The 26,875-nt window shown below is 33.1% G+C and overlaps 1 protein-coding gene across 2 annotated transcripts in view; it reads left to right on the forward strand.

Moving 5' to 3' along the window:
• The first annotated feature begins 1,167 nt into the window (after positions 1 to 1,167).
• LOC150096756 (uncharacterized) overlaps positions 1,168 to 26,875 on the forward strand; it is a 90,251-nt gene continuing 64,543 nt past the window's right edge. For both annotated transcript variants that reach the window (XM_090408428.1, XM_090408429.1), the window contains exon 1: positions 1,168 to 1,492. In XM_090408428.1, coding sequence (XP_090264554.1) covers positions 1,486 to 1,492 — 7 coding nt within the window. In that variant the 5' untranslated portion in view covers positions 1,168 to 1,485. The remainder of the gene's footprint in view (positions 1,493 to 26,875) is intronic.

The following is a 26,875-nucleotide window of genomic DNA, read 5'->3' on the forward strand; positions in this document are numbered from 1 at the left end:
TGAATCTCCAAAGTAAATAAATTTACAAACATTGTCTGGAGTATCGTTGAAATATTTGAGCTGTGTTCTGTTCAGGGGTGGCTCGTGCAGATGCACTGGAACTGCAACACCCCCAATTTTTCTCGATATATAAATGTACTTATTAATTTATTTATATTTGCTCGTAATATTTAATTTTATCATTAACAATCCTATACAATTCTCTTATTTTGTATAAAAAATAATAAAAATCCATCTTGTAGCACTTAGGAGGGCGAAGGACGCTAGCAGCACTGTGTTTACCACAGTGTCATATTGCTACGCTCGCATATGCACGCCATAGTAAGATGTGAGCTATTAGCTTAATGCGGCACTGTCCGTCGCGCAGTTCCACTGTTGTTTATATGCAGTTTGCGCCAGTAGATAAGCACTACGAACACTTGCGAGTGTTCGTAGTGCTTATCGTGTTTACCCCGTCTCGTTAAATATTTGGACATTACAATTAAAGACATAACATTTGTTATAGTTTTTATTTTAGAACATTATTGGAGTTATGATAATGGATTTTATTTTTAAGTAATTTTGAATTATACTAAACTGTATAATTTTATCGATAATAAACAATATTTTTTCATGTTTAAATTTTTTTTTTAATTTTTACCATAATTTTGATATTTTATCCAAACACGTATATGCTGTACTTACAGTGTGTATGTATATTTCGAAAGTTGCAGCACCCCACGATTTCAAGCCACGAGCCGCCACTGGGTCTGTTTATCATCAAATATTTTGTTTCGAAGTCATTCTTGAAATTAATTTACACAAATTTAATTCCAAAATACGCCGATTTAGTTTTTTGTCCCCTCACCAAAAAATGCGATGCCTACCCTAATTGGAAGTCTCCAAAATGAATCAATTATTCTCCCAACCCGATCATTCTGTGTCGGCATCCGACCTGTTACCATCAACGAGAGCAAATCAGCCAAAGAAACAAATTCTGTGCACTATTCCCTCAACTAGACACTGCTGCCATCTATCGACCAAGAACTGTATTAAGGGTAACGTCTTCCACTACTTATCAATGGCTATGTGTCTAGAGTGGAGTTAAGCCTTGTTCAGTCGGTGTTGCCTCGAGGGGATTGTTAAGCCTGCAGAACAGGACAGCGGGAGGGGCATGCGGACCAAACGGAGAGCTAGCTGGATGCGCATGGTTGCAACTCACAGCGAAAAGTGAGAGCGCAGAGTGAGAGACAGAACACGCTACAGCTAAACAGTGAGGAAGTTCCGGACATCACTTGCTAAGCCTAAACAGTCTCCGCCGATAAAAGCAAACGACAGTGGGGTGTATGCGTGCGTGTGTATGTGTGTGTGTGTGTGTGCTGAAGGCTTGAGTTGAAAGGGGGGTGTCGTCGGCGTCGTGGACTTGGGCGACACGAAACGGCAGAGCTGGTAAAGGTTCTGCGAAGTGTGAGCTCATAGACCGGGGGTTGTTTCGAGCGATCGGAGATGCAAGGTAAGATTTTCTTTGTCTGCTTGCAAATGGTATCGCGTGAATCGCTTTCGAAACGATGCGGGAAGACAGATAGCTTTAGGAAGTATCGGAAATCCCGTAGATTTCCACCGTATTCGTTGCATGAGGTGGGTGGTGGTGGTGGGGGGGAGATAATTCGCACGCACGTGGGGGGTTTAATCGATACCCCTTTTGGTTTCCGACTGCATTTTATTGGTTAGTCATTAAATATTTCGTTCCACCAAAAAGTAATTAAAATTAATCAGAGAGCATTTCTTTCTTTCCTCTATTTGGATCGTATATTTTCTTTAGCGGCACGTTGCAATGTTTGTTTTCAATTTTTTCTTTTATAATTTTATTTATTTTTCACTTAATGCTAAGAATGCCGTTTTTTCTTTCATTGAAATTGATGTTTCACGTCTGTTAAATTGTTAGTGTTATTATTGTCGTCTGACGTTTCGGTAACACTATAGAAATGGGCACGAAATGGCTTCATTATTGTTATTAACCGTAAAATAAAACCATTTTTATTTTCGTCTGCTAAGAAACTAACATTTGATGGATCAGCAGACGAAAATAATAACAATGGTTTTATTTTACGGTTAGTAACAATAATGAAATCATTTCATGTTCATTTCTAATTTATTTAAACCTCAGACGACTGAAATTGCAATAAACAAATTAACAGACGATGAAATATCAATTTCTGTGAAAGGAAAAGTCTTGGCTTTCATTGTCGTCTGCAAATTTTTAAGCTTGTTTAGAAACTGACATCATTATTTTGATTACCGTCAAAAATTATTGTACCGAGCAGATGACATTCAGTGACATTACAATCTTCGGTACAGGGTGATTTTTTTCTTCTAAATATAATTGATTAAAAACTGCAAATTACATTTCTTCTTAAAGATATAGCAATTTAGAGTTACCATAATTCAACGATTAGAATCATTAAATAAAAAAAAAATAATGGAAGTTTCTATTGTTAAGTATTGCACTACGAATTATATTAATAATAATTGTTATAATTGCTATAGTGGACAGAACATGATGGGAGTTCATTATTATTATCAACAGACAATTTAGCATCGGGAAAGAATGACAAAGTGACTTCATTTTTGCAATCTGAAAAGAATTCTAGTACTAAAATTGTCCTTTAAGCAATCGTTTTTATTTAATTTATGATGCAAAAATTATTGTAACAATCAAAGTGATATTTTTAAATTTAGTCATTGTTGTGTCATAATTATAGTTCGAAATATTGCTATGCTTGGGAAATCATTTGAAATAGCACACATTAGTGTAATTAAAATTATATTATTTCAAATTACAAATTTATTTATCTTCTAGAAACCAAACTAAGTAGTGAGAAAGGGATATTATTATATAGCTAACACGGATAAAAGGTATTGGATTGTTGTTATTGTGTGATTTTTTGTCTATGATCATTATCCTATTTTTTAGCAGCTTTCAACCATTTAATATGAGGTTAGTGGACTTCCATCTACACAGATCACACACGATTGCAATAGTCTTACACGACAGGGCTTATTGTCGATTTGAAACGATGGGCGTGAAGTATACCAATACATTGACTGCGTAAATATTTGACAGATGACAGTAATATGTAGGTGTTCTTTTACACCTGCCAAGTGCTTACACTCTAGTGCACCCCATAACAATAATAATGTTATTATTTTTCCACGAATTGAGTCTTAAGGGACTTTCCTCCTTCCACGCCTCTCTGAACAGGTGTGGCTGTAGACACATCTCACTCCTCTATGGTTCCATTGATTTTTCTCTTAGCTTGGGATACAAAAATAACATGTAATAATATGTTTGGACGGGGGTGATTTTCTTCTCTCGAGAATGCTTTGTTTTTCTATAGACCAAAGTACATTCGATACCAAAGTTGAATTCGGTAAGAATGATAAAGTGTTTGCGAGATAAATGCAATGTTTTTACGAATACGATGATCATCTTTGTGGTAATCTTTACGGATTATAAATTTGGTAATCGTTAAAGATGATTCTGTAGTATCGTTTTGCTTGAATTTTTATCATCATTTTATGAACTGTGGGCAATTTTCGTCTCTCTTCTTTCTCGGTAAAACAATTGCAATAAAAATAGCCTTTAATCGTCTGTCATGGCTGTACAATACACCTGTTAACCATTAACGTGATGACAATCCTAATGTTTAGGTGCATACTTAAGAATGGTAAATGATCCTCATCCCATCCACCACTCATTATCTTTCTTAATAGCTTTTCTGCCTTGCTTAGATAGTTTCAGTTCGTTTACCAATCGCACACCTATGTAAATATCGATAGATACGGGTAGAGAACAGTTGACTTACTGTCCGTAATGCGCTGCTAACAGTTGCAAACAAACTGCACTATTGTTGAATGGTTTGTCTTACTGTGTTAATAACATCAGCACCCAACTGTGGTGCCGACATTGTCATCGTAAAGTATTTTATCTCGTGCCTTTTATGTTCTTGACAATTATTTCATGTCATTTATTCTTGGTATGTATTCTTTCTTTATGATATTAAAATAAATATCACAAGATACTGATATTTATCTTAATGTCATTTATCTCACTGTATTCATCTTTATGAAAATTATCTCATGTTATTTATCGTAATGACATCTACTCCTGTATGCATTCGTTCTTATGACATTAAAATAAATACCACGAGATGCTGATATTTATTTTAATGTCATTTATTTCATGGTATTCCTTCATATGGGATTTTAAGTCATGACTAATCTTTCTGGCATTTATTTCATAGTCTCTATATAAATAATATTTATTTTATGTTATTTATCGTGTTTTATTTATACTCGTGGAATTTCCCCTTATGACATTTATTCCTGTGTCATTTACTTGAAAGTATTTATATTCATAGCATTTATCCACATGTCATTTTCTTCATGGTATTTAATTTAACATTTATCTTTGTGACATTTATTTCACGGTATTTATATATGCATGGTATTTATCCCATGGAATTTATTGTACAACATTTATTTATATTATTTATCCTAATGCTATTCTATTCGTCTTCTTAGCATTTATTTTTGTGACATTTATCTCACGGTATTTATACTTATGTCATGTATCTCGTGGTATTTAGGTGTGTGGCCTTTACTTGTGATATTTGTTTCATGGCATATATTACAAGTTATGTTTTGAAGTATTTATCCTAATGATGTTTATTTCATGTTATTTATTCTCGATGTTTATTTCATGTTATTTATTCTCGTGATGTTTATTTCATAATATTTATCTCAAGCTATTTATTCAAGCATTTATCATATTGATGTTAATTTCAAGTTATTTATTCTCTGATGTTTATTTCGTGTTATTTATTCTCGTGATGTTTATTTCGTGATATTTATTTCAAGTTATTTATTCTCGTGATGTTTATTTCATAATATTTATCTCAAGCTATTTATTCAAGCATTTATCATAATGATCTAAATTTCAAGTTATTTATTCTCTAATGTTTATTTCATGTTATTTATTCTCGTGATAATAAATATTCCATAATATGTATCTCAAGCTATTTATTCTAATGATGTTTATTTCATTTTATTTATTCTTGTGATGTTTATTTCATAATATTTATCTCAAACTATTTTTTCCAGCATTTCTCATATTGATGTTAATTTCAAGTTATTTATTCTCTGATGTTTATTTCATAATATTTATCTCAAGCTATTTATTCAAGCATTTATCATAATGATCTAAATTTCAAGTTATTTATTCTCTGATGTTTATTTCATGTTATTTATTCTCGTGATGATAAATATTCCATAATATTTATCTCAAGCTATTTATTCTAATGATGTTTATTTCATTTTATTTATTCTTGTGATATTTATCTCAAACTGTTTTTTCCAGCATTTATGCAAATGATGTTTTTTATGTTATTTATCCACGTGATATTATTTGTGTAGTTGTCGATTGAGACAGATATGAAATCTTGTGTTTACAATGATGGATTTATCTGGTACATTCCTTGAGGGTATACGGAAATGACGATGGTGATGTCACATTTATCTCATGGCAATTATCTGAAGATATTTATATTCCTGATATTTATTACTGCGTGAATTCTAAAACAATGTAATTACAGATACCAACTTATAATTTTAAACAATAATTATTCAATGTTTAGGAATATCGAGATATTTTGCTACTACTTATAAAACGACATACTAGCGTTGTTTACTATGAGGACAACATCATTTTGTGTCTTTCTTTGGGTTAATCGCTTCGAATCCTCATAAATAGAACGTCACGATTGGCTGTGCTGGACACCGAGTATAATTATCGTGCTAAAGAAGTGTTTGGAAGAAATCATTGACCTGTTCAGAGAATGTTCCGATGGTTTAGACACTGTTAAGGGGTGATAATAACTGGTTTACAAGAATCTGTTTTTGTCACCGCTTGTACATTGTAGACGAACACTCATGTGAGACCGCGCTTAGCGTTGTGTGAATTGACCTTCAACCAATAAAACGAAACAGCGACGACAACAACAACGCGCGACAACCGACGTTGAACTTCTATCGTTTTCTTATTGTACGACAGCGAACCACTTTAAAGTGAATTTCCTAAAGAAGACGAATAGATCAAAATCCGGATGAAAGTTATTTTGATTTCGAAAAAAATTCAATACAAGAGTGAACGTAGACAATGAACAACAAAGAGAGAGAGAGAGAGAGAAACTCTCAGACAGTGGGTGAAGATATTCAATCTTTTTATATTTCTCTAAATAATAAACTATTGTTTCCTTTTGACCAAGGTATCAACAACATTATATTTCCATGGTGACAATGTTTCTGTTTGCGTTTATCGGGTGGGGAGAGTAGTCAATGGGTTTCTGTATAGCATCACTATACATTATTCACAGCTTAGTTAAATAATGTTGAAAACTACTATATTAAATTAATTATATTAAATTTTTAAAAGTGCATGCTATTTACAAGAAAATACTATTTTGTATATTATGTACATAAATACAAAATCTGTACACATCAGAGGTGCGATGAAAGCAAATGGAAGTGATATTCCAATTAGTTCATTGGAATAATGGGGATATAAAATTATTTTTTATCATTTTCAAAGGAAATCGATGGCTCAAGGGCGTGCAGCAAATGTTGCTATGGCCACAACTGGTGCGACAATCGGCTGCTATAAGTTTATGACGCGATACTTATTTTATTTTTTCCCAGAATGGATAAGGAACTGTAAAACACCTAATATAGAATTTTTGTCACCGGAAATTTTACATCTCTTTAGCCGTAGCAATATACAACCCATAAAATATGGGAAGTGAGGATCATTATGGTCGCCACTTCCCATAATTCCTCAAACCACAGATCCATGAAAAGCATGCCTCTATGAAACTCAAGGAACTTAGAAGTTGGACTCAAATTGAAGAAGGGTTATTTGGTACGATGTCATGCTTTATGCATTTCTGCGCATATGGGACATTAAAATGCAGAGGGATAGACTAATAATTGGTCCCGTACTTGTAGTGTACTTACATTAAAGTTTGCCAGAAGGAAGGATTGTAGTTTGTAGCATTTTTTTACTGGGTTACATTCATTCAACCTTGATTGAACTTGAAAGCAAAAGAGATTCTAGTGTTTACTGAAGCATAATTGCTGTGTTGAACTTTAATTTAGTGAAGGCTAATAATGTATATAATTTAATTCAGTGAAGGCTGATAATGTATATATATTTATTTATTAATATTCAAAACCTAAAATGATAAAATTCACTATCATCACTTTTCAATTAATAATTTAATTATTATTATTTTAAAATGGTGTATTCGAATTATATTTAAATTTAATAGTAATGTTGATTATATTTTATAAAAATTTAAATAAACATATTAAATATTAACTGCCTTTATATATTTAATAAACTATTACAAATAATTTAAGTTTTGAAATTAAAAATAATAAGAATATCAAAATAGCATCGTATTGATGATATACTCTCTCTCCATCCTTTGCTTTTATTAACTGTTTTCAAGTGAAGTTGAGTTCATATGTTTACACTATACGAAATAAATCATTTATATCCATTTGGGCTAATTATTTCTCCACAATTATCAAAAATTCATTATATGGAACTTTTTTTTTTGACATCAACATCCTTATTATTTCTATTTTTAGCAGAATGATCATTTTAAAATATCAAAGTGAATGAATTAATTTTTTACAGTCTGGAAGTTATTAATATTTAAATTAAAAAAATTCTCTTTGCACACTGAAGAGTATTCCACCAATGAAAACTCTCGCTGGCGAATTGCCCAAAATCAACTCATTTGTCTTGATCTAATTACGTCAATGGCACTTCTCTGTTTCATTTATCTTTGCCGTTAATTACCAACTTTACTCACATATAATCACGTTTTGCTAGCCACTTTCTCATATTCATATTTGTAAATGTAGCTAGAGCAAATCTGCATCAAACCTATTTCAATCTAGAAAAGTATAATCATAATTCCGTATATATTCAAGTATTTATTCATAATTGCATTACTTTGGCTTTTTATATGTGAATCGGAGTTATTAATACTACGAATTTCCCAAATTTATATATTTTGGCTTTTTATGTGAATTTGGAGTTATTAATTTTTAATTAATTTTATATGTTTAAAATTTAAAATTTAATTAATTTCATATGTGAACCTGGAGTTATTAATACTACGAATTTCTCAAATATATATATATATATATATATATATATATATATATATATATATATATATATATATATTTTTTTTTTTTGGCTTTTTATATGTAAATCTCCAACTGATCACACCAATAGAAATTTTAGTCTTTATAAGGACTGGCTTAAAGGGGCGAAGCAATAATGCTTTTCATCTTCCTCGTTATCTGTAGAGGACAATGTAGGAATAAGGTGTTATTGAGCTATATCTGTAGAGGACAGTGTAGGAATAAGGTGTTATTGAGCTATATCTGTAGAGGACAGTGTAGGAATAAGGTGTTATTGAGCTATATCTGTAGAGGACAATGTAGGAATAAGGTGTTATTGAGCTATATCTGTAGAGGACAGTGTAGGAATAAGGTGTTATTGAGCTATATCTGTAGAGGACAGTGTAGGAATAAGGTGTTATTGAGCTATTAAAGCTCTGATCACGCATCTCAGAGTCCATTGGTCACACCCCCTTATAAGGACTGGCTTAAAGGGGCGAAGCAAGAATGCTTTTCATCTTCCCCGTTATCTGTAGAGGACAGTGTAGAGATAAGGTGTTATTGAGCTATTAAAGCTCTGATCATGGCAGGAGGGTAACAGCAATAGCCGAGCCTCAGTTAGAACTTCATTAGCTACAACATTACCCTCCAAGATTATATATTGGATTGAATTAATCAATCAATCAACCCCCAGTGTGTGTGTATATATATATATATATATATATATTTACAGTTCTTATAAGAACTGGGCGATGGACTGAGTCCTTGACTCTTTATCCCGTCATCTGAATGAAGAAAATCTGTGTGGGTGGGGTGTTACTGAGCTAAAAAGCTCTAGTCATGACTGGGTAACGGCAATATAGCCGAGCCTCAGTTAAAACTTCATTGGCTATAGCATTGCCATTTGTTACCCGGGAAGTCCTAAAAAGGACTCTGATTAGTAAGTAAAGGGTAAAATCTCAAAAAATCGGACGATCCCTAGGCCACTCCATAGTGGGCGAAAGACCGTCCATATCTCAGCGTTGGTTCCACTCAGTGACGGGCTCCCCGACCACTGAGCAGAACCGCTCAAATTCCGAGGAAAATAATTCACCGACAAGAACCCCTCAGCGGGCCGTGCCGGAGAACATCTTCCCCGGAGACTCAAGGTGCTCCCTTAGGCAAACCCTAAGGGAGCGAACTCAAAAACTCACACCCAGGATAACAGCAACAGCCGAACCTCAGTTTACTTCCTCGGTTCAGCATTGCTAATTGTTACCCTGGAAGTCCTAAAAAGGACTCTAATCCACTCATATATATATATATATATATGTTTAATTAAATATAAATATATACATTTTTTTTTTTTTTTAATTTATAAAAATATTATGAAATTAAATAAAAGGTGTAGTAATATAAATTCAAATTATTGTTGTTTATTTTAAGTTTTTGAAATGATTTAATAAATTTTCCTACTAATTACAAATACATTAAAGTTAAATATTTATAAATGAATTATTTTTATTAAGTGCATAGTTTACAAACGACTTCCTCAACCATATATCTTTCACATCATTGAAAATATGTTATGGCTTTAAGCTACCTACTTCGTGGAGTGTCTTTTATTTTTTTTAAATTCTTTTAATCGCTGGCTAATTATTTCTGTAATCAGCCATTAATGAGCACTTTTATAATTACCTCCTTTATCTTGTGTGTGTAAAAATTTAAGAGAAATAATCTCCGGAATAATTTAAGTTTTCTGTAGAGGCAAAAATATGGCGACCATTATAATTAACAGGGACAGTTTTGTTGCTGGCGAAAATAAAATATATGATGAGCACCATAAAAATGTCTGTGGCGCCAAGAAGTTTCGTTGCAGGTAATAAACAACGATTTTAATGGGCCAGAAAATTTTATACGAAGAAGGGAAGTTTGTTGGTAATTTATTACATCTAAGGGTAAAATAATTGATCGTTGCAGACGATAAGGAATTTTGAAAATTATCTTATTTGCTCCTTTTTTTTGCGGCTTTTGAAATTCGACGTCACGTGATCGATTGTTTTTCTTTTTTTTTTTTTGCGTTGCTTTAAAACTTGTTCATTTCTAATAGTGCTTACTTGCACGGCTGGAAGACTGATAATACGTTTTCGTTTTCATCTCAAAGCCAAAAAGTTCTTCAGTTGGCTTCACCTTCTTCTTTTAAAAATCCTCGTCATACATTGGGAATCAATAAAAGTTTCATTTTGTTCGAGCATTTTCACGCTTCTCTGATATACAATATTTTCGGTTCTGTTCTTGTGTTAAAAAAAAATAAACTAAATAACGGTAAAGTAGCATTGGATAACTAATTACTTGGAACTTTCGTTCCTCTAACAGACAAAAAAAAAAAAAAAAATCCTCTTCAGTTCGAAAATTATAAAAAAAAAATCTTTTTTTTATTTTTACGTTGTGAATATTTCATAATCGATTTCATGTGCCGAAAGAGCGTCAGTTATTGCACCTGCCTTGTAGAAACCTAACCACAATCGCTTTCTTTGTCATCCTCTGTTTCATTCGATCTGTTCTGTTGATTTTTTTTTACCATCTCTCTCTCTCTCTATCATTTGCCTTCATTCTATCTTCATGTATGAATAATAAATTTGCTAACGCCTTTATTACCAAAATAGACATTCTTTTAGCCCTATTATTATTTTATTTTATTGATAATCGACAGGTAACCAATCGCCAACTCATTAGCGAAGAGGTTGAGGGCATATCCACGACGTGCTAGATGACAAGCGATGTTCCTAATCCTAAGTAGCATTTTTACATCATTTATATGTAATCGTGTATTCGTCAATAGAATTTGCTGAATCTGGGAAATTAAAAAATCCGAGTTCCTTCCTGGAGCAGTCCGTTTCTTACGTGCACTAAATATTGACAAAATCTGAAATTGGTCTAAAAACATTTCTGTGGTAAGTGACTACAAACAAACCTCTAACGGTTCTCCCCCTGCATATTAATATAATGGAAGTTATCACGAAAGTATGCAGACAAACAGTTATCTTTCTGTAATATAAAACTACTAATGCAACAAGCAAAACGAACATAAGAAAGGCGTGTTACACTTAATCAATCCTACCTGTGGTGTCGCTATGGTGACTACAATGTTACACACGTTTGTAATGACTATAGATTCATCAAATATTTTCAGCATTTGTTTTCTAACCGTACTTGACCTTTCAGTAGAGTCTTCATAAATTGTATTCATTTCACAAGGATGGAAGAAAAAGAAAATAGTCAAACTGAAACCTGAAGAAGACAAAAAAAGAATGAAATAGGGGACCTATCCATGTAATATTTCAACTTAAGCACTTTTAGATTGGAGATTCGATTGAAATTACTATCAAAGCAACTAAAACAATGAATCCACTATACAATGACTGTTACCTGCGTATGTTCTGGTCGATTTGCCTGTTTTAAGGAATGAAAAACAGGTTTTTAAGGTAAAACGCCGTTGCCTTGGTATGAGGCTAATTAATCTAAGGAATAAGTGGAAGATCATTAGATTAGCCAATATGAGGCCATCACCAAACATCCTGCTTATTGGAGGGCCGAAGTGACCTTCGAAACTATTTCCATATTTTGTCTCTGAAGGATTGTCGAATGACGTAACTCTTAACCTACCTCTTTCGTTAGGTGAGATTACATAAATTTAGAACAAGCATTGTTATTTCATCAGTAGATTAGATATACAAATGTATTTCGTGATACCAATATCTCAGTGGCGTATGCGAGAGAACTCACTGTGAATGGGAAGAATTATCTGCAGAACACGAAAAGGCAAGTTTTATTATGTTTTGTTACATCGACAAATTTTTTTCACTGTTTTACATGTTTATTACGAACTGATGGCTTATTGGAAGTTAAAAAAAAATACGAAAAAAGTTAGATTAAATGGAATTTCATGGATCATTACCTGCAAAAAAAACTGTGTATGCTACTCATACGAGGATATATAAAAAATAAATGAAAATTATTTATTTTTAAATCTAGAAAGGTCAAACATTACATTCGTATTAGTTTACAACGCAGTCGCATTGTTTTTTTTTTTTTTTTTTTTTTTTCAAATATTGATGTAAGCATTTTTTTACCTCATCTAAATCACGGAGGATTTAATCACACAAGAACATAGTTCGTTAACTGCGTAATCGGAAAGTGAAGCTGATAAATTACCTTTTGACGCGACACACACACACACAATGAGCATCGGGAAGACACGTTTAGACTTTAGTATGATGACCTTGAAAGGGGATTCTGACAATGATGGTTTACATTTTGTTTTGTTATCGTACACCGAATATTATATTAACGCATACGTATTGAAAACCTTTTATAATCACGTTTTTTTTTTTTTTTTTTATTCAATCTGTCCTATCTATGGTTCTGTTTATTTGCAATCTCTCTCTTCAGAGCTCTTAGAATTCGCGTGTGTGTAATGATGCGTATGTTTTTCTATTCTTCTTTCACAAAGACCGAAGGTTTCTTTCTCATGTAATTCAAATACGCTGCTCTGCTTATTAACAAGAGTCCTGAATGCCTGTGTGATTAGAATAGAAGTGAACAGTGGAATTAAAGCTCACCATTTGATTATTCTGTTACTTGCCATGTTTCCTTTAATTACATGTAGACGTAATAACAGAGCGCACTGCATTACACGGGTGGCGTGACTGCCATCATCCAACCAGTTATCTGCCGCTAGTGCCCATTTGCGGGACTTCACAGCCCCCTCAACTCGTTCTTCTCACGTGAAATCCATCCTCATCCATATGCATGAATATTAGTGAAAAGGGTTGCTCTGACGTTCCCAATGGTCAATTGTTTAACCAGACCCTTTTGTGTGTAAATAACAATGTATCATTTATTTACTGCAAGACACGTCAATTGTTTAAAGGAAGAACCTTTTTTAATTGACTGGAATACAGAACACCTGGGAATACATTTCTCTACCCGCTACTAACTCCTTTGTCTAAGCATTGAAATAACATTAACTTAAAATCAGCATTACCCTATATATCATTATTAAAAAATATTATTACAACCTATGATGTCAAATATTAAAAGGTGTATTAGAATTTTTTAAATTTTTACTTAAATTACTATATATTATTTTGATATTTAGTATTATTTTCAACTAGAATATAAATTAAATTATTATTTCTTAAACAAATTATGTAAAAATTTAAAACCTTTAAATGCATCTCGATTAAATAACATTTATAGAATACAGAGACTTTGGCAGGTATACATCAATACAGATTTATTAAATAAATTACCTTTTTTGAATGTGACGTCATTTGAATCTCTAGATTACATTTGGGGAGAAAGTTACATAAAATTTATAAATAAGCGACTTCACTATTTCTAGACACTGGAAAATAATAATAGCTAGTTTACAAGTTAATTACAGCAAATGCTTTTATTGAAAATAGTATAATAATAATATTTAATACCGCAAGAAATCTATTTTAATGTAGAAAATCAAATATTAAATAAACATATTTGATTATTTTTGAGCTCGCAAAATTTATTAAAAATACACCAATAGTTTTATCGTAAAGAAATAGCTAATAAAGTTATATTAAAAACATAAAATATAGTTAATATAGTTACTATCAATTAATTTTTAAAATAACATCATAAAAATATTGCTTATGAATAACTTTCCAAAACTTCTAAAAATAATTTTTTAAGTTATATAAAATAAAAGTGAAATCTGTAAAAGAATTATTATTATTATTAATATTTATTTCATGTTTTAAATACAATTTGGGTAGCATATATATTCCTCCAGAGCAGTGGTTCTCAATTTTTCCACTTTGCGTACTCCTTTTGGACCCATTTTTATACATTGTACCCCTTGTTTTTAAATAATAAAATCAGAAATAATAAAAATAAATAAATGAATAAAAACGAAACAATCCCCATACAGGAATCACTACGGCGTGTAATTTTGAAGGTGCTTTTAAAGATTAAAATGAAAAAAAAAAAAGTAATACAATATTTCGTTCTCTAAAACAGAGGTTTGCAGATCATGTAATCCTAAGCATACTTACGGCACTGATGTATTACTGGCTTAAAACTTTCATGAGTGGAAATGACTTAAAAGCAATCATTTACATTTTTATGATCCATGTACTGATGTCAATGAATTTTCTTGGAGCCAATATATGATCATTTCCTATTTCCTATTGCGCGGCATTCACAAGGATGTTTCGACGTTTGTCCTTCGCTTGGAAAGACTTCAACCGCAAAACAGGCAAATCAGATAGAGAACATGCCGCTAACATACCTAATACACAGGCCTTACAGTCTGAATTGCTGTAATTCCAATTAGCATGACTTCAATAGCCTTGCGGGATTGGTCGCCAACTCAATCCGGCGTGAAGTTACCTCGTCTATATGACCAATTTTCCAAACATCTCCGATCTTCGAGTTATCCAAAGATGTAAACCTGAATTCATGTGTGACTAAGAAAACATTACTTCGGTTGTGATAATTACTACGTAAAGAAGGAATGTTGTTTTCGAAACCCAAAAGGGAAAAAAAAATCATTTTTGTACTACATCTACTGCAAAATCTCTTTCTTTGTATATGAAGTCATCCAGTTTGATCCTTATAAGGACTGGCTTAAAGGGGAGAAGCAAGAATGCTTTTTATCTTCCCCGTTATCTGTAGAGGACAGTGTAGGGATAAGGTGTTATTGAGCTATTAAATTAAAGCTCTGATCATGGCAGGAGGCTAACAGCAATAACCGAGCCTCAGTTAGAACTTCATTGGCTACAGCATTGCTATCCATTACCCTCCAAGGGTATTAATCACCGCCTCAAAGATTACTCTCCTCCCCATCCAATTTGATATGTATTATAAAATTAATTGTAACATTCTGATGCGAAATATTTAAAGGAGTTTGATAATTTAAAGAAACTATAAAAATATTAATTAGTTCTTCAAAAGATTTTTGAACCAAATTTAAAGAAAATATAAGTTACATTATTATTTCAAAGAAAAATAAAACAAATTTAATAAGAAAATTTCATGAACTGTTAAAAACCGGTATGTGCATGAAGTCCCTTTCTTCTATTAGCTATCAATCTTTCAACCTGTCAACGGCAGAAATGTTGAAGTAGCAGATTCCTCTTATATAGTTGATCATCATCATCATCATCATCATCGTCATCATCATGCGTATCAAGGATTTAGGCCTAGCATGGCCTGTTCTGGCCTTAGAAGTCATCGTTGAATCGTTTAAGAGGACGTCTTGGTTTTCTTTTTCCTAATGGCTTGTACTTTAAGGCTTGTTTTGGTAATCTTTCTGTTTTCATTCTTTCAACGTGTTCCATTCATTTATGTTTATATTTTTTTGATTTTTTCTATTGCTGGTTCTTGGTTTAATTCTTTCATAATATCTTCGTTTATTTTGTGATCAACTAGAGTATACTTTGCAGTTTTTCTCATGAACTTCATTTCTGCTGTTGTTAATCTTTGTTTGTCTTTTTGTTTTATTGTCCAGATTTCGCTTCCATACATTAAGACCGGTAGGGCTAATGTATTGTATACTTTTATTCTGGTTTGTTTTTGAACTAGGTTTGGTTTAAATATAGAGTTAATTACACCTGTTATTTTTAAATATTTTGCAATTTTTACGTTTATATCTTTTTCATTTTCATATGTGATCATACATCCTAGGTAGTTAAATGAATTCACCTGTTCTAAGATCTTGTTATCTAATACTATTTTAGTTCTTGCTGGATCTTGTCCTTTAAAGGCCATAGTTTTTGATTTTTCCGTTGATATTATCATACCATAATCTTTGGATATCTCATTTAGATCTAAAATAGCTTTCTGTAAGTTATCTTCAGAATTTGTAATTATTATTTGGTCGTCGGCAAAGAGGAGAGTGTTTAAGATAACTGTAGGAGAAAGTTTAATTCCTTGATGTAAATTTTTATTCCATTTTATTATTATTTCATTTAAGTAGATATTAAAAAGAGTTGCTGAGAGGGGACATCCCTGTCGGACCCCTTGGTTTATATCTCTCGTATATGATAGCTCGTGATTTAATCTTATTTGTATTTGATTATTTTAATATATACTTGTGATAGCTTTTAGGATATTATTTGGTAGTTGACTTTCTTTTAATATGTTAAATGATATGTTTCTTTTAACTTTGTCAAATGCTTTTTAGAAACACATATTCAATAAATGCAATATGTGTTTCTAAATTGTATTCTCTTCTTTTCTCTATCATTAATTTTAGGCAGAAGGCTGGGTCTATACATGATCGTCCTTTTCTAAATCCATTCTGTACTTCTAAAATAAAGTTTTCGGAATATTTCATTAGTTTGCTATATATTTTGTAACAGGAATTTAGTATACTGATACTTCTATAGTTTTTAGGGTCATCTCTATTACCTTTTTTAAAGATAGGAATCAATGCTTTGTTCCATTCTATTGGGGGGATACCAGTTGAGTAAATTTTATTTAAATATAATAAGTCTTTCTTTGAATCTTGTTCCTGCGTATTTATATAGTTCTGAACCTAGCTTATCTTCTCCAGGTGATTTTCCGTTTCTTGTTTCTTTCAGGCTGATTTCTAATTCTTCTTTAGTTATTTCCTTTTCATTTTCGTTAATTGTTTGATAGTTGATATAATGAATAATTATAGTGCGAGAAAGATTATATTTCTAAAGCAGAGTATAGAACTTTACAGCTTCGTCGCAATACAGCATTTTACGCTTGTAGACACCTAAATTTTGGTAATGGCCGTATTATCGCTATTAATACAAAGAAGTGTAAATGAGACATTTATCCACCAGTGAATTTGAAATCACTCTATAAAAAAACATTTATGTAAACGCCGGCAGATAGTAGTCGTATGATGCAAATATTTGGTTAATATCATTCTCTCATAACCAAATCAGCCAAATGATGCTTAATTTTATAATCATATGAATAGGGAGGATCGCAGTGATTTTTATTCCCTTGACCATAATTTGTATTATTATCTAAAGGTTGTTTTTTTTCCGATACAAGTGTCTACTCTAATAGCATAGGGAGCAATAATAGCATCACACATCGCTGACCACCTACTGCATTCGATGCCAAAGATTTCTCTTAATTCTCATGTGATCTGGTCCTTCTGGACCAGACCACATGAGGATATAAATTCCGTTCCTTTAAATTTTATAGTTATATAATTATATAGTTATATACTAAAATAGTAGACATCCCTTGTCTACTTCTATACTGTCCTCTCTTCCCCCGGTCTAATTTTTTCTTTTTTCTTAGCCTTCATCATAACTCTATAATTCTTTAGGCCTAATAATCTATTAATATTTTAGAATATCAATGAAGTGATCAGAAGAAAAAATAAATAAATAAAACATCTTATTCTCCAAAGGGAGTAGATTGAGCTCTTTAGTTTTAACAATTTTTGGGAATCTATGCAGCGAATTTCCATTAGCCATCGGCTCAAGTTGAGTTCATGTTTACCCATTGATGACCTCGGGTTGAAAGCGTAGAAAACATCTGCCATCTCGTGTTCCTAAACCCTAATTGGTATTTCCTAAACATTATTTCGGACTTATTGTCCGAAATAATGTGATTTCTATTGTCGATTTTTCTGAATCGTGTGGTTAAAAAGCGATAAGAAAAACCCTACTTGCGCCATGGATTGAATAAATCGGAATTCATTGTAAAAAAAAAAAAAAAATCGAAAAAGCTCGAAAACGTTCCTCTAGTCCGTGGTCTAGTGCTTAGCAGTCTAGGATTATGAAGTAAGAAACATTTGTTATGCGGCTATGCAGTCGCATATCTATAAAAGACATATTGCACAAAATAGTAAATGAATATTTAAAATTCTCCTGAACACATTACAAATACAGGTTGGCCGATAAATCGCAAAGGGTTTACACATTTAATAACATTTTATTTATTAATTATTTTTTATCTTTTTGTTATAATGAAATGCAAAACTATGAGATGTTTTATTAGTTATTTTAAAACCCCTTTCTTGACTTATGAGCCACCTTATATTTCTGTATTGTGTCTTACTTAAGTTGATAGAAATCTTTGCAAATCTTTTACTTTCAAAGATCCCAAATTCTTTCTTGTTCTTTCGATCCAACTGGCATTTTAACTGGATTGAAATAATAATAATAATAATGGATAACGAATTTGCATTTCTAAATAGAGGGTGCATGCAACGCGTTTGACAAAGAGAGGTGTTTACATTATTATGGTTGTTCTTTTGAACCACTATTATTTGTTGTTATTTGTCACTCACAGCTGAAAACAAAAAGTACTTATTTGCATTTTAATTAAAGCGAAATACGCAATAAAGAGAATACTTTTTAGTTTCATTCATTAAACCCACAGTTGATTTTATTTATTATCTGGAAGAACATTGTTTATGAAATTAACAGTATCGTTGTTTTTGTATTATGGCGATTCTCGCGTAGTTCGAAAGGATCCGTCACAAAAACAATGTTTGTAGATGCATAAACAGACAGCTAGATTAAAACAGAAATAAATACTCATTCATACACTGTCATTAAGATACTAGTAGTAAATTATATTTTATTATGCACATTTTAGTTTCTCATTTAAGAAATTTAGCTGATCAGTAATTTCTGTGTTACGACAGAAGAATAAAGCAGTCGTAGGCAATATACGTCTCAAAAGGTTACGCCGAAATCTTAATTTACTTACAACGACTAATTTATATGATGTACATGATTATGAAACATTAATTATCTGCTCGCTACTAATCTTAATTAACTTATGCCATTAGGATATTTCATTTTCCTCTACAATAACCTAATAATGATATTGATTGGCTATAAATCGATCGATAGCCCAGTCGTCTAGTGAAGAATGATTAGGGAAGGCTCCTTATACCACCTAATGTATCAGAAATCTGTCGCTGTTACAAGGAGCCAGCATGTGAATACGGAATTAGAATGTTCCTTTCAAGATCGCTTTCACTTATTCTTTACTTCTTATTTAATACGATGTCTTGAATATTATATGATTGGTAAAGAATCATTCCCGTAACAAGTATGTAAACACTGCATATATACACCCAGAAAGATTGTTTCCTGAGGCTCAGGTTCGTCTAAAAAAAACCCACATAACTACTTCAGTTTACGTTTAGCTGAAAGTAAGGCATTCGCTTCCCGTAGGGGACCTCTCGATAAAAGTCTTACAGCAAGGTGGAACAAACCAATTAATTACTTCTTTAGGATCTACTTGTAGCTTCTCGTGTGTAAAGTTCAAGGACTTGCGATAACTCTTTGAACAATGGAATCTGTTTTGGAGATAATGATTCTTCAGCCAATCGAACCCCTCGGGGTGAAAAATATTCTTTGATGTAAAAAGAGACGGAGAAATGGCAAACCTCTACAGTTCCTAGAAAACCAATAGGCTAGCAAGGTGTTCTAAGAAGACAAACTAGAAGGGGAAAATTTATAAAAAAAAAAAAAAAAAAAAAAAATCGAAGACCAGTTTAGCTAATAAAATCTCTGAAACTCACTACCAATCGGAAGTCTGAAGCATTTAGGAATCCTAAATGCTTCAGACAGCCTCTGACAAATGCGCTGCACTGGCGGGCTCTGGTAGAAGAAGTGCTCTATAGTTACAGCTGCATGGCTTACTTAGCAGAAGGGGGGTCACAAGGTCTGGGACGATATTGTGATTTCACTGGGAGTCGGCCGTAGGCGACTCTTCGAACCAAATCCCGGCGGAAAGGTTGTTCCCTAGGTGTTTTTAATATTCGTAAAGAGCACCTCTTCATTAGAACCCAGATCAGGCTTTGAAAACAAATGAAATCAAAAAGCTTCCAGTACAGTTGCTTTGGACTAAGCTGAAGCACTCCAACCCCATCTGTAACAAATCTTTTTAGCGTGTTACATATTGAATAGTACCACTCTGGCACCGCCTCCGCATATGGTCCAGCGTGGCCAGTGTTGTCCCAAAACAAGGTAGGAAATATCCAATAAAATATTTAATGAGATTGCCAGATGAATGATTTGATGCCGATGCCGGTATGGTTCGAACAGTCTTAGTGAAATATGAATGTTTCAAGATCTGTAGGGCAAACCCTCATAACATTGATATGCTGTGATGGTTTTGATTACTGTTGCTTTACCGTTGAAATATAGATAACTTGGTATAAAAGGGATGAGTTTATCACGACAGGAATTCACCAGTTTCTGTGTTGGTAACTCAAGGAAGAAGATTACTAATATTATTGTTACTGGTCCGGTTAATGGCGTCAAACCATACAGAAAATTGGCAAGACTGAATTTTCCAAAACTTTTGATTTTCGTTTTCTTTGGGTTAGCGAGAAGACCACAGAGCACGCTACACTGTCGCACTATGGCGAAGAAAATGCAAACGGAATCGTAATCCCAAAGGGTTAAGACAATATCGTCAGAATACACGACAGTATTGCTCTGTTTGGAGTCTATGGGCAGCGGTATTCCTCTTACTGCGTGATAGTAGCCAGTTTTATTAAGAAAGGTTCTAGTACTAGAGAGAAAAAACTGGGCTCAGGGGGGAGCATTGTCTAACCCTTTTGAGTACGAGAATGGGTTTAGAGAATTCAGAATGTTGTTCTATTGTAGATGCTTTATGGGTATTTCACTTACGCAAGAAGCCACACCGATCTTCTACGACATAGTGCAGGATGTTATACTTTGCACTATTGAACTTTTCTTTTTTCTTTTTTTTTATCCACTGACAAGAGTGCTAGTGGAAGTTCTTTGCTCATCACGAGCAAATAAGATCTCTTATCAGAAATAGGTTGAATCCCATCGACTTACCCAGAACTCCGTCCACTTGGGTGCTGGTAAGCACATTTCCTATGTGAAATTTCAGATGATTACACATCACTTTTGTGAACTGCTTGTAATCCGTATTGGTCAAGGAAAAGGACCTCCAGTTACCCCCACTGTTCAGGTCTCTTCCATTTTTGAGGATCGAAATCGTGTACCCGCTAACAAAGTCAGCGGGGTCCGTGTTTGGTAAATAAAAACGTGTTAAAAATCGAGACCAGAATAGGCAAAACGAAATTCCAGACAGACCGTAATAAACTCAACACGTAGTCCATTTAGGCCGGGGTTTTTCCTGAGCTTTAGTTCTTTGTAAGCCCGAGTAACCTCTTTCGATGTTATGGGTCTACCTTGAAGTGGGCATAGATGTTCAGGTATACTTGTTATTTTCCAGGCGTTAAAGTCGCCTATTATCCAGGCGTCATCGGAACAGACTCGCGAATAATGATTAAAAATTGCTGCAAAATATCTCTCAAGGATAGGGACTTATCTGATATATCTGGAAAATGAGGAAAATATTTACAATGTCCTAAGTATTTAGGTTATAAGAATAAATTCTATACTAGAGGATTTCTGATTTTGTTAGCGATAAACCATAGGAAAGATTTTTACTCATTTATTTCCATAGATTTCTATGCATTAATTTTTTTTTTTTTTTTGATACTTCGTGTACTTCTAGACTTCTGAATGCAGATAATAATGAGAAGTTTGCAATTTTTTAAAGATGAATTCTTCGTTCAGAAGCTATTTTAATTTTTAAGCTGAATTTGTAATTAAAAAATTAAACGCAATTATAATTAAAATATGAACAGATGACTTTTATGCAATGCTAGGATAACTCTTTTTGATCGACTGTCAAGAATTAAAAATGCAGAAATAACAGCAAAGACTTTGCCGGCCTGGTTGCTGTTTCTGCCTTACTACTAACACATTGAGGATTCGAATGGCTGCAAATTCTTTAGAAGATAATCACTCAATCAGCGACCTCATCCTGCTTATTGAAGGCATGAAGTGGGCTTAGAAAAGTTAGCTTTAAATCCTTCATTGTATTGATGTGTTGTAGGCTTAAACCATTTCGTACATGGGATGGCCATAAAGAAATCACTGTGTTCTGAACATAAGCGAGGAATGGAGTTGGAGTCCCTTGATTCAGCGATCTCTTGGTTAAATGAATTCCGCCTTAGAATACTGTAATTTTTTATTTTTATTTTTAAGTATTTCTTCTTCAACCCTTCGCAGTAGTGATTCCATGAATGTGATAATAACACTACTCCACATGCGCCAACGTTTCTGTGCTCGACAACCTGATCTACAATTCTTGTCATCAAAGTCTCCTAGTTGTACGAACTCAATTCGACAGACCATTGATTCTCGTCTTGATTAAACCCATATCAAATCCAGAAAGGATGTATGTCCCATCCCTGATTAATTGAGAGGGAACATGTTGAGAGTTTTGTAAGGCAGCTAAACCGATTGAATGATCAAGTATTAAAGCCCATCTCCTTTCTTCGGCCAACGCAGCCGTAATCGTCAACCCTCCATCAAGTACTCATCCAGCGAATACTTCGATATTCATCCATAAGATATAAAGTCTTATGGATGAATATCGTATATAGTATAATAAGTATTAGGTCCCTTGATGGCTGAAACAACTAAAGCTATGGGGTTTGTGCATTATGTCTTCTTCCGCTGGTTTGTGTATTTTGCGTAATCAAAACACCCCACATTTAAGGGTAAGGGCTAGATTTTTCTCTCATAGGGTGGTGCGTGATTGGAACGGATTGCCATTGTGAGTGCAATTAAATCAAGAATAAGTATGATAGTTGGTGTTTGTAGTATATGATCTGACTCCCTCCAGGTCTCTCTCTTAATAATAATAATAATAATAATTTCCTGAAAAATCTTCCCAAAGGAAAGATTTACTACCTTTGCTAAGCCACGTTGATCATAGATACCGGCAATAATGTTTTATCCCCCAAACTAAACTTAATAAAGCAGCTAGATAAAAAGAATGACTCATAATTCCTTGGTTATAAACATTCATGAGAGTGAACTTGATTTATTGCGTAGTAAAAAAAAGTGTGGACCCCTATCGCTTAGTTCTAACTATAGGGTATCGCTTTAGCTGAATAATCAAAGCACTCAAAATAATGTCCAGAAGTAGATCAGGTGACTTCGATTGCTGTGTTAGTTTGACCAGTGATTGTCGTACCACTTTGGACTAACTTCGCAAAGCAAGGCAATTATGGTTTCCATGGTAGCCAACAAATACCAGTTTCATTGGATAATTAGACGTCTACGTAACAATTCTTTCTGCCAGCATTCACCTACTGGCGAATCCTTACCTCTTGTCAAGAGAAATTCAGTGGTAATCCATTGTAATTATTTCCTCTTGGTGAGCATAAATATAACCAGGATAGCACGCAGGGGAAAAGTGTAAAAGTACCCGGATGGACATTTAAATGAGCCGCAACAATGCGCTAATCTGTGGTGATAATGCCGTAGGTAAGAATACGGCTCACGAACGAGGGGGTTATACAGGTCATTCACTTCTGTTGACAGAGTCGGGTGTGTCAGATAGATCTCTGCTATTAGGGTGTTGGGATTATTGCTTATCGTTACATGCCGCTATCGTGTTCAAGGGAGGGGGGGGGGAGCAGAGCAATTGGCTGATACCTCGATGTTTTATTTTATGGCGAGACTACTTACCCAATGGACAATTATAGGTTTGTATAACATCAGCCAACTGCACCTGCTAAACCAGTGCCTTATCTGATACGCCTGTATCGCAGGACACCAACCGAAATCGGAGATAGCGACACACTAGAGGGAGTGCTCTGCTGGGAAACTGAGAATATCACGTGATCAAAGGCAGCCTCAGAAGGTACTGATCATCTTTGAGTTGGTACGAAACACGAGGAGAGATTTGTTAGGGCGATTTTAACGGGGAATCCTTTAAATTTTAATTCTTACGAAGTCATTGGGATGAGATGCATTTTTATAAACATTTTGGAGAAGAAATACTTGAGAAGGGGGTTCTCACTGGATATATATATATATATATATTTTTTTTTTTTTCATCATAATTGTTCTCATCAATTATGACGAGATTGTTCTCATCATAATTCTGGTAATCAGAGACGGATTTACGTATTGCTACACAAGCTACAGCTTAGGGCCTCGCCCTAAGGTCTTCTTCCTCTGGATAGATAACCTAAGACGTACTCAGTAGAGCCTCCTAAAATTTATAGCTTAGGGATTACAACAACCTTAAATCAGCCTGCTTGTAATGTACTGGGTGATTAATTCTGTCTCAACGGTCTGCTAATTTTGTTAAAGCATGAGTTCTCTGACAGATTTGTTCTGGCTGGTTTATCTGTTTTGTCGAATGAAAAATCCCGTGAAAAATCGCTACTACCTGAGACCGGCTATACTACCTTCTGTTGAAAATTCCATATAAAGATTCTTCGCGTCCTGGACAACATTCGAGCCCGAGTATTTCAAAGAGCATCATCCATACAGACTGAACGATGGAGCCTCACTGGGATAGCTTCCAAGAGGAAATACCTTGCAAACTTCGTATGAACTGACTAACTCACCTTTAGTTAAAAAGCCCTTATAAAGTTCTTTCCATGTTTCGTTCTATGCGAGAGCATTAAAAGCTGATGAACCAGGGTTTGTGTGTAGCATACTCGAAATTTTAATAATAATAATAATAATAATAATAATAATAATAATAATAATAATAATAATAATAATAATAATAATAATAAATGCGCCATTGATGGCGGGGGTTAAAAAATGTCCATTCTTCTATTATATCATACAATGTAGCCTTTTTTGAATATGTCGATATAGAGGCAGAGGCAACATTTGCGCATGCGTCAGAAACAGCGGTCAGTGCCTGTTCATGGCTGAAACTAAAGCAGCAGTATGATTTTTTTTGTTGTTTTTGTTTTTTGGTTTTTAGAAAAACACGCACAGTTGAAACAGTGAAAGAGAAACAACAAAACATTTATTAAAACAATTTTAAATTCAAAGCGGTTTAACAGAAAAAGAAATAGAATTTAGAATTAGAAAATAGAAAATAGAAATAACGAAACAGAAAAATAGAATAATTATATTGAAGTGTCTTACAGGCAGTTCCGTATATGATTTCAAATTACAAAATAAATAAATAAAAATGAAAATAAAAAATACAAAGTGTAACAAATAATTTAAAAATTTTAAATATCATTTCAATATTTCTATCAAAAATTTTAGACATAATTTTAAATGTAATTGAAATTTAAAGAAAAATATTTTAAAAATTTAAATGTCATTTAGTGGTTATAATAAATTTTAATTTTTATAATATAATATATTGACAATTATAATATTTTGACACAATATTTAAAAGATACAACTTTAATAAAAATTCGTAATCTTTTATTTATCAAATAAATTCTCTATTAAAAGTATTTAAAAATGAAATTCTAATTATATATTTATATATCATTTTATACACCATATAAAACTATACATGCTATTATTATATATTAAACCACTCCCAGATATTTGTGAATTTTATTTATAACTCCCAGTCTGTAATCATTAAAATTGAATTAAATAAATTATTGTAGTACACGAAATACTGATATTGAATGCAAAAATCGTAAAACATTTCATAATAAATTCGAGGCACTAAACTACAAAGAAATTAACTTCAAAGAAACTATAGTTTGTGTTCAAGAAGGCAGGTTTACGATTAACAAATCTCGTTTTTGTTCGAAGCTTATTTTAGATGATTTTACAAATTGTGCTTCGAGGCAACGGTGTTCCGACTTGTTCGATATTTGGCCCAAATAGGTGCAACTTTATATAACAATGCGCTTGGGTGTAAGCATGTGCATCGGTCAAAATTCCTCTGATATTATTGATTAGAAGAACGGTCTCCAGGTGGGGAGGTTCATTGGCGCGAGCCAGCAAGATGATTAAAAACCATGGAGGGAGGTGAAATGGAAAACTGGCTTTCTGTTTGTGAAAGGAAGAGTTTTTGAATTCATTCAATCCTTTCTCTTTTACTTTATTTTCTGTTTTTTTTTTTATTCTTGTCATTATTTTTAATTTTCACTTTTTTATTTGTCAATGTTATCGTGTTTTTGTACGGTTTTTGGTGATTTTTCCGCTTTTGTTGGTTTTAATTTTATTATTTTTTCTCCATTCTGTTTTTTTTTTCTTCTTTTCACTTATCGTTTATTGTTCTTTGCCCAGCAAGTATTTCTTTCCATCTCCATAACTCGCTTCAATCACTTTTTTCAGTCACACAACGGCATCATTTTGAATAAAGAAGATTCATATGAACTGCTAAAAATACTATCGTGGCTTCAATCTGTTCATCTAGTGTGTTTATGTCATTTCTACCATCTGAAATACTCCATCTTACCCTCCAAAAACAACAACAACAAAAAAAAGGATGAGTACATTGCAGTTGCACAAATCATATAATCTTCACTTTCTACATATCTGTTGCCATGACGACTCCATCTCTCATTGGAGTATTTTTATATTTCAGAAAGAGACAAAAATGCTCGAGACAAATACTCGTGAAAAACTAAAGATCACAACAGACAACAGATAGCAGGAGACATCTGCTACTTTACATAAATCCCAAATAAAAATGTCCTGCTTTGTTGTTGTTTTTATGGGCTTTATTAACTTTTAAGGGGATGAATAAATCCAGCGATATCTACAGAAGGATATTAGATTGCTTTCTGAGGTAAATTTGCTTTCTTTCTGTTTGAATT

Source organism: Typopeltis vanoorti, chromosome 18 (genome assembly GCF_054136105.1).
Source record: "Typopeltis vanoorti isolate ZY-2024b chromosome 18, IOZ_Tvanoo_1.0, whole genome shotgun sequence".
Classification (NCBI taxonomy): domain Eukaryota; kingdom Metazoa; phylum Arthropoda; class Arachnida; order Uropygi; family Thelyphonidae; genus Typopeltis; species Typopeltis vanoorti.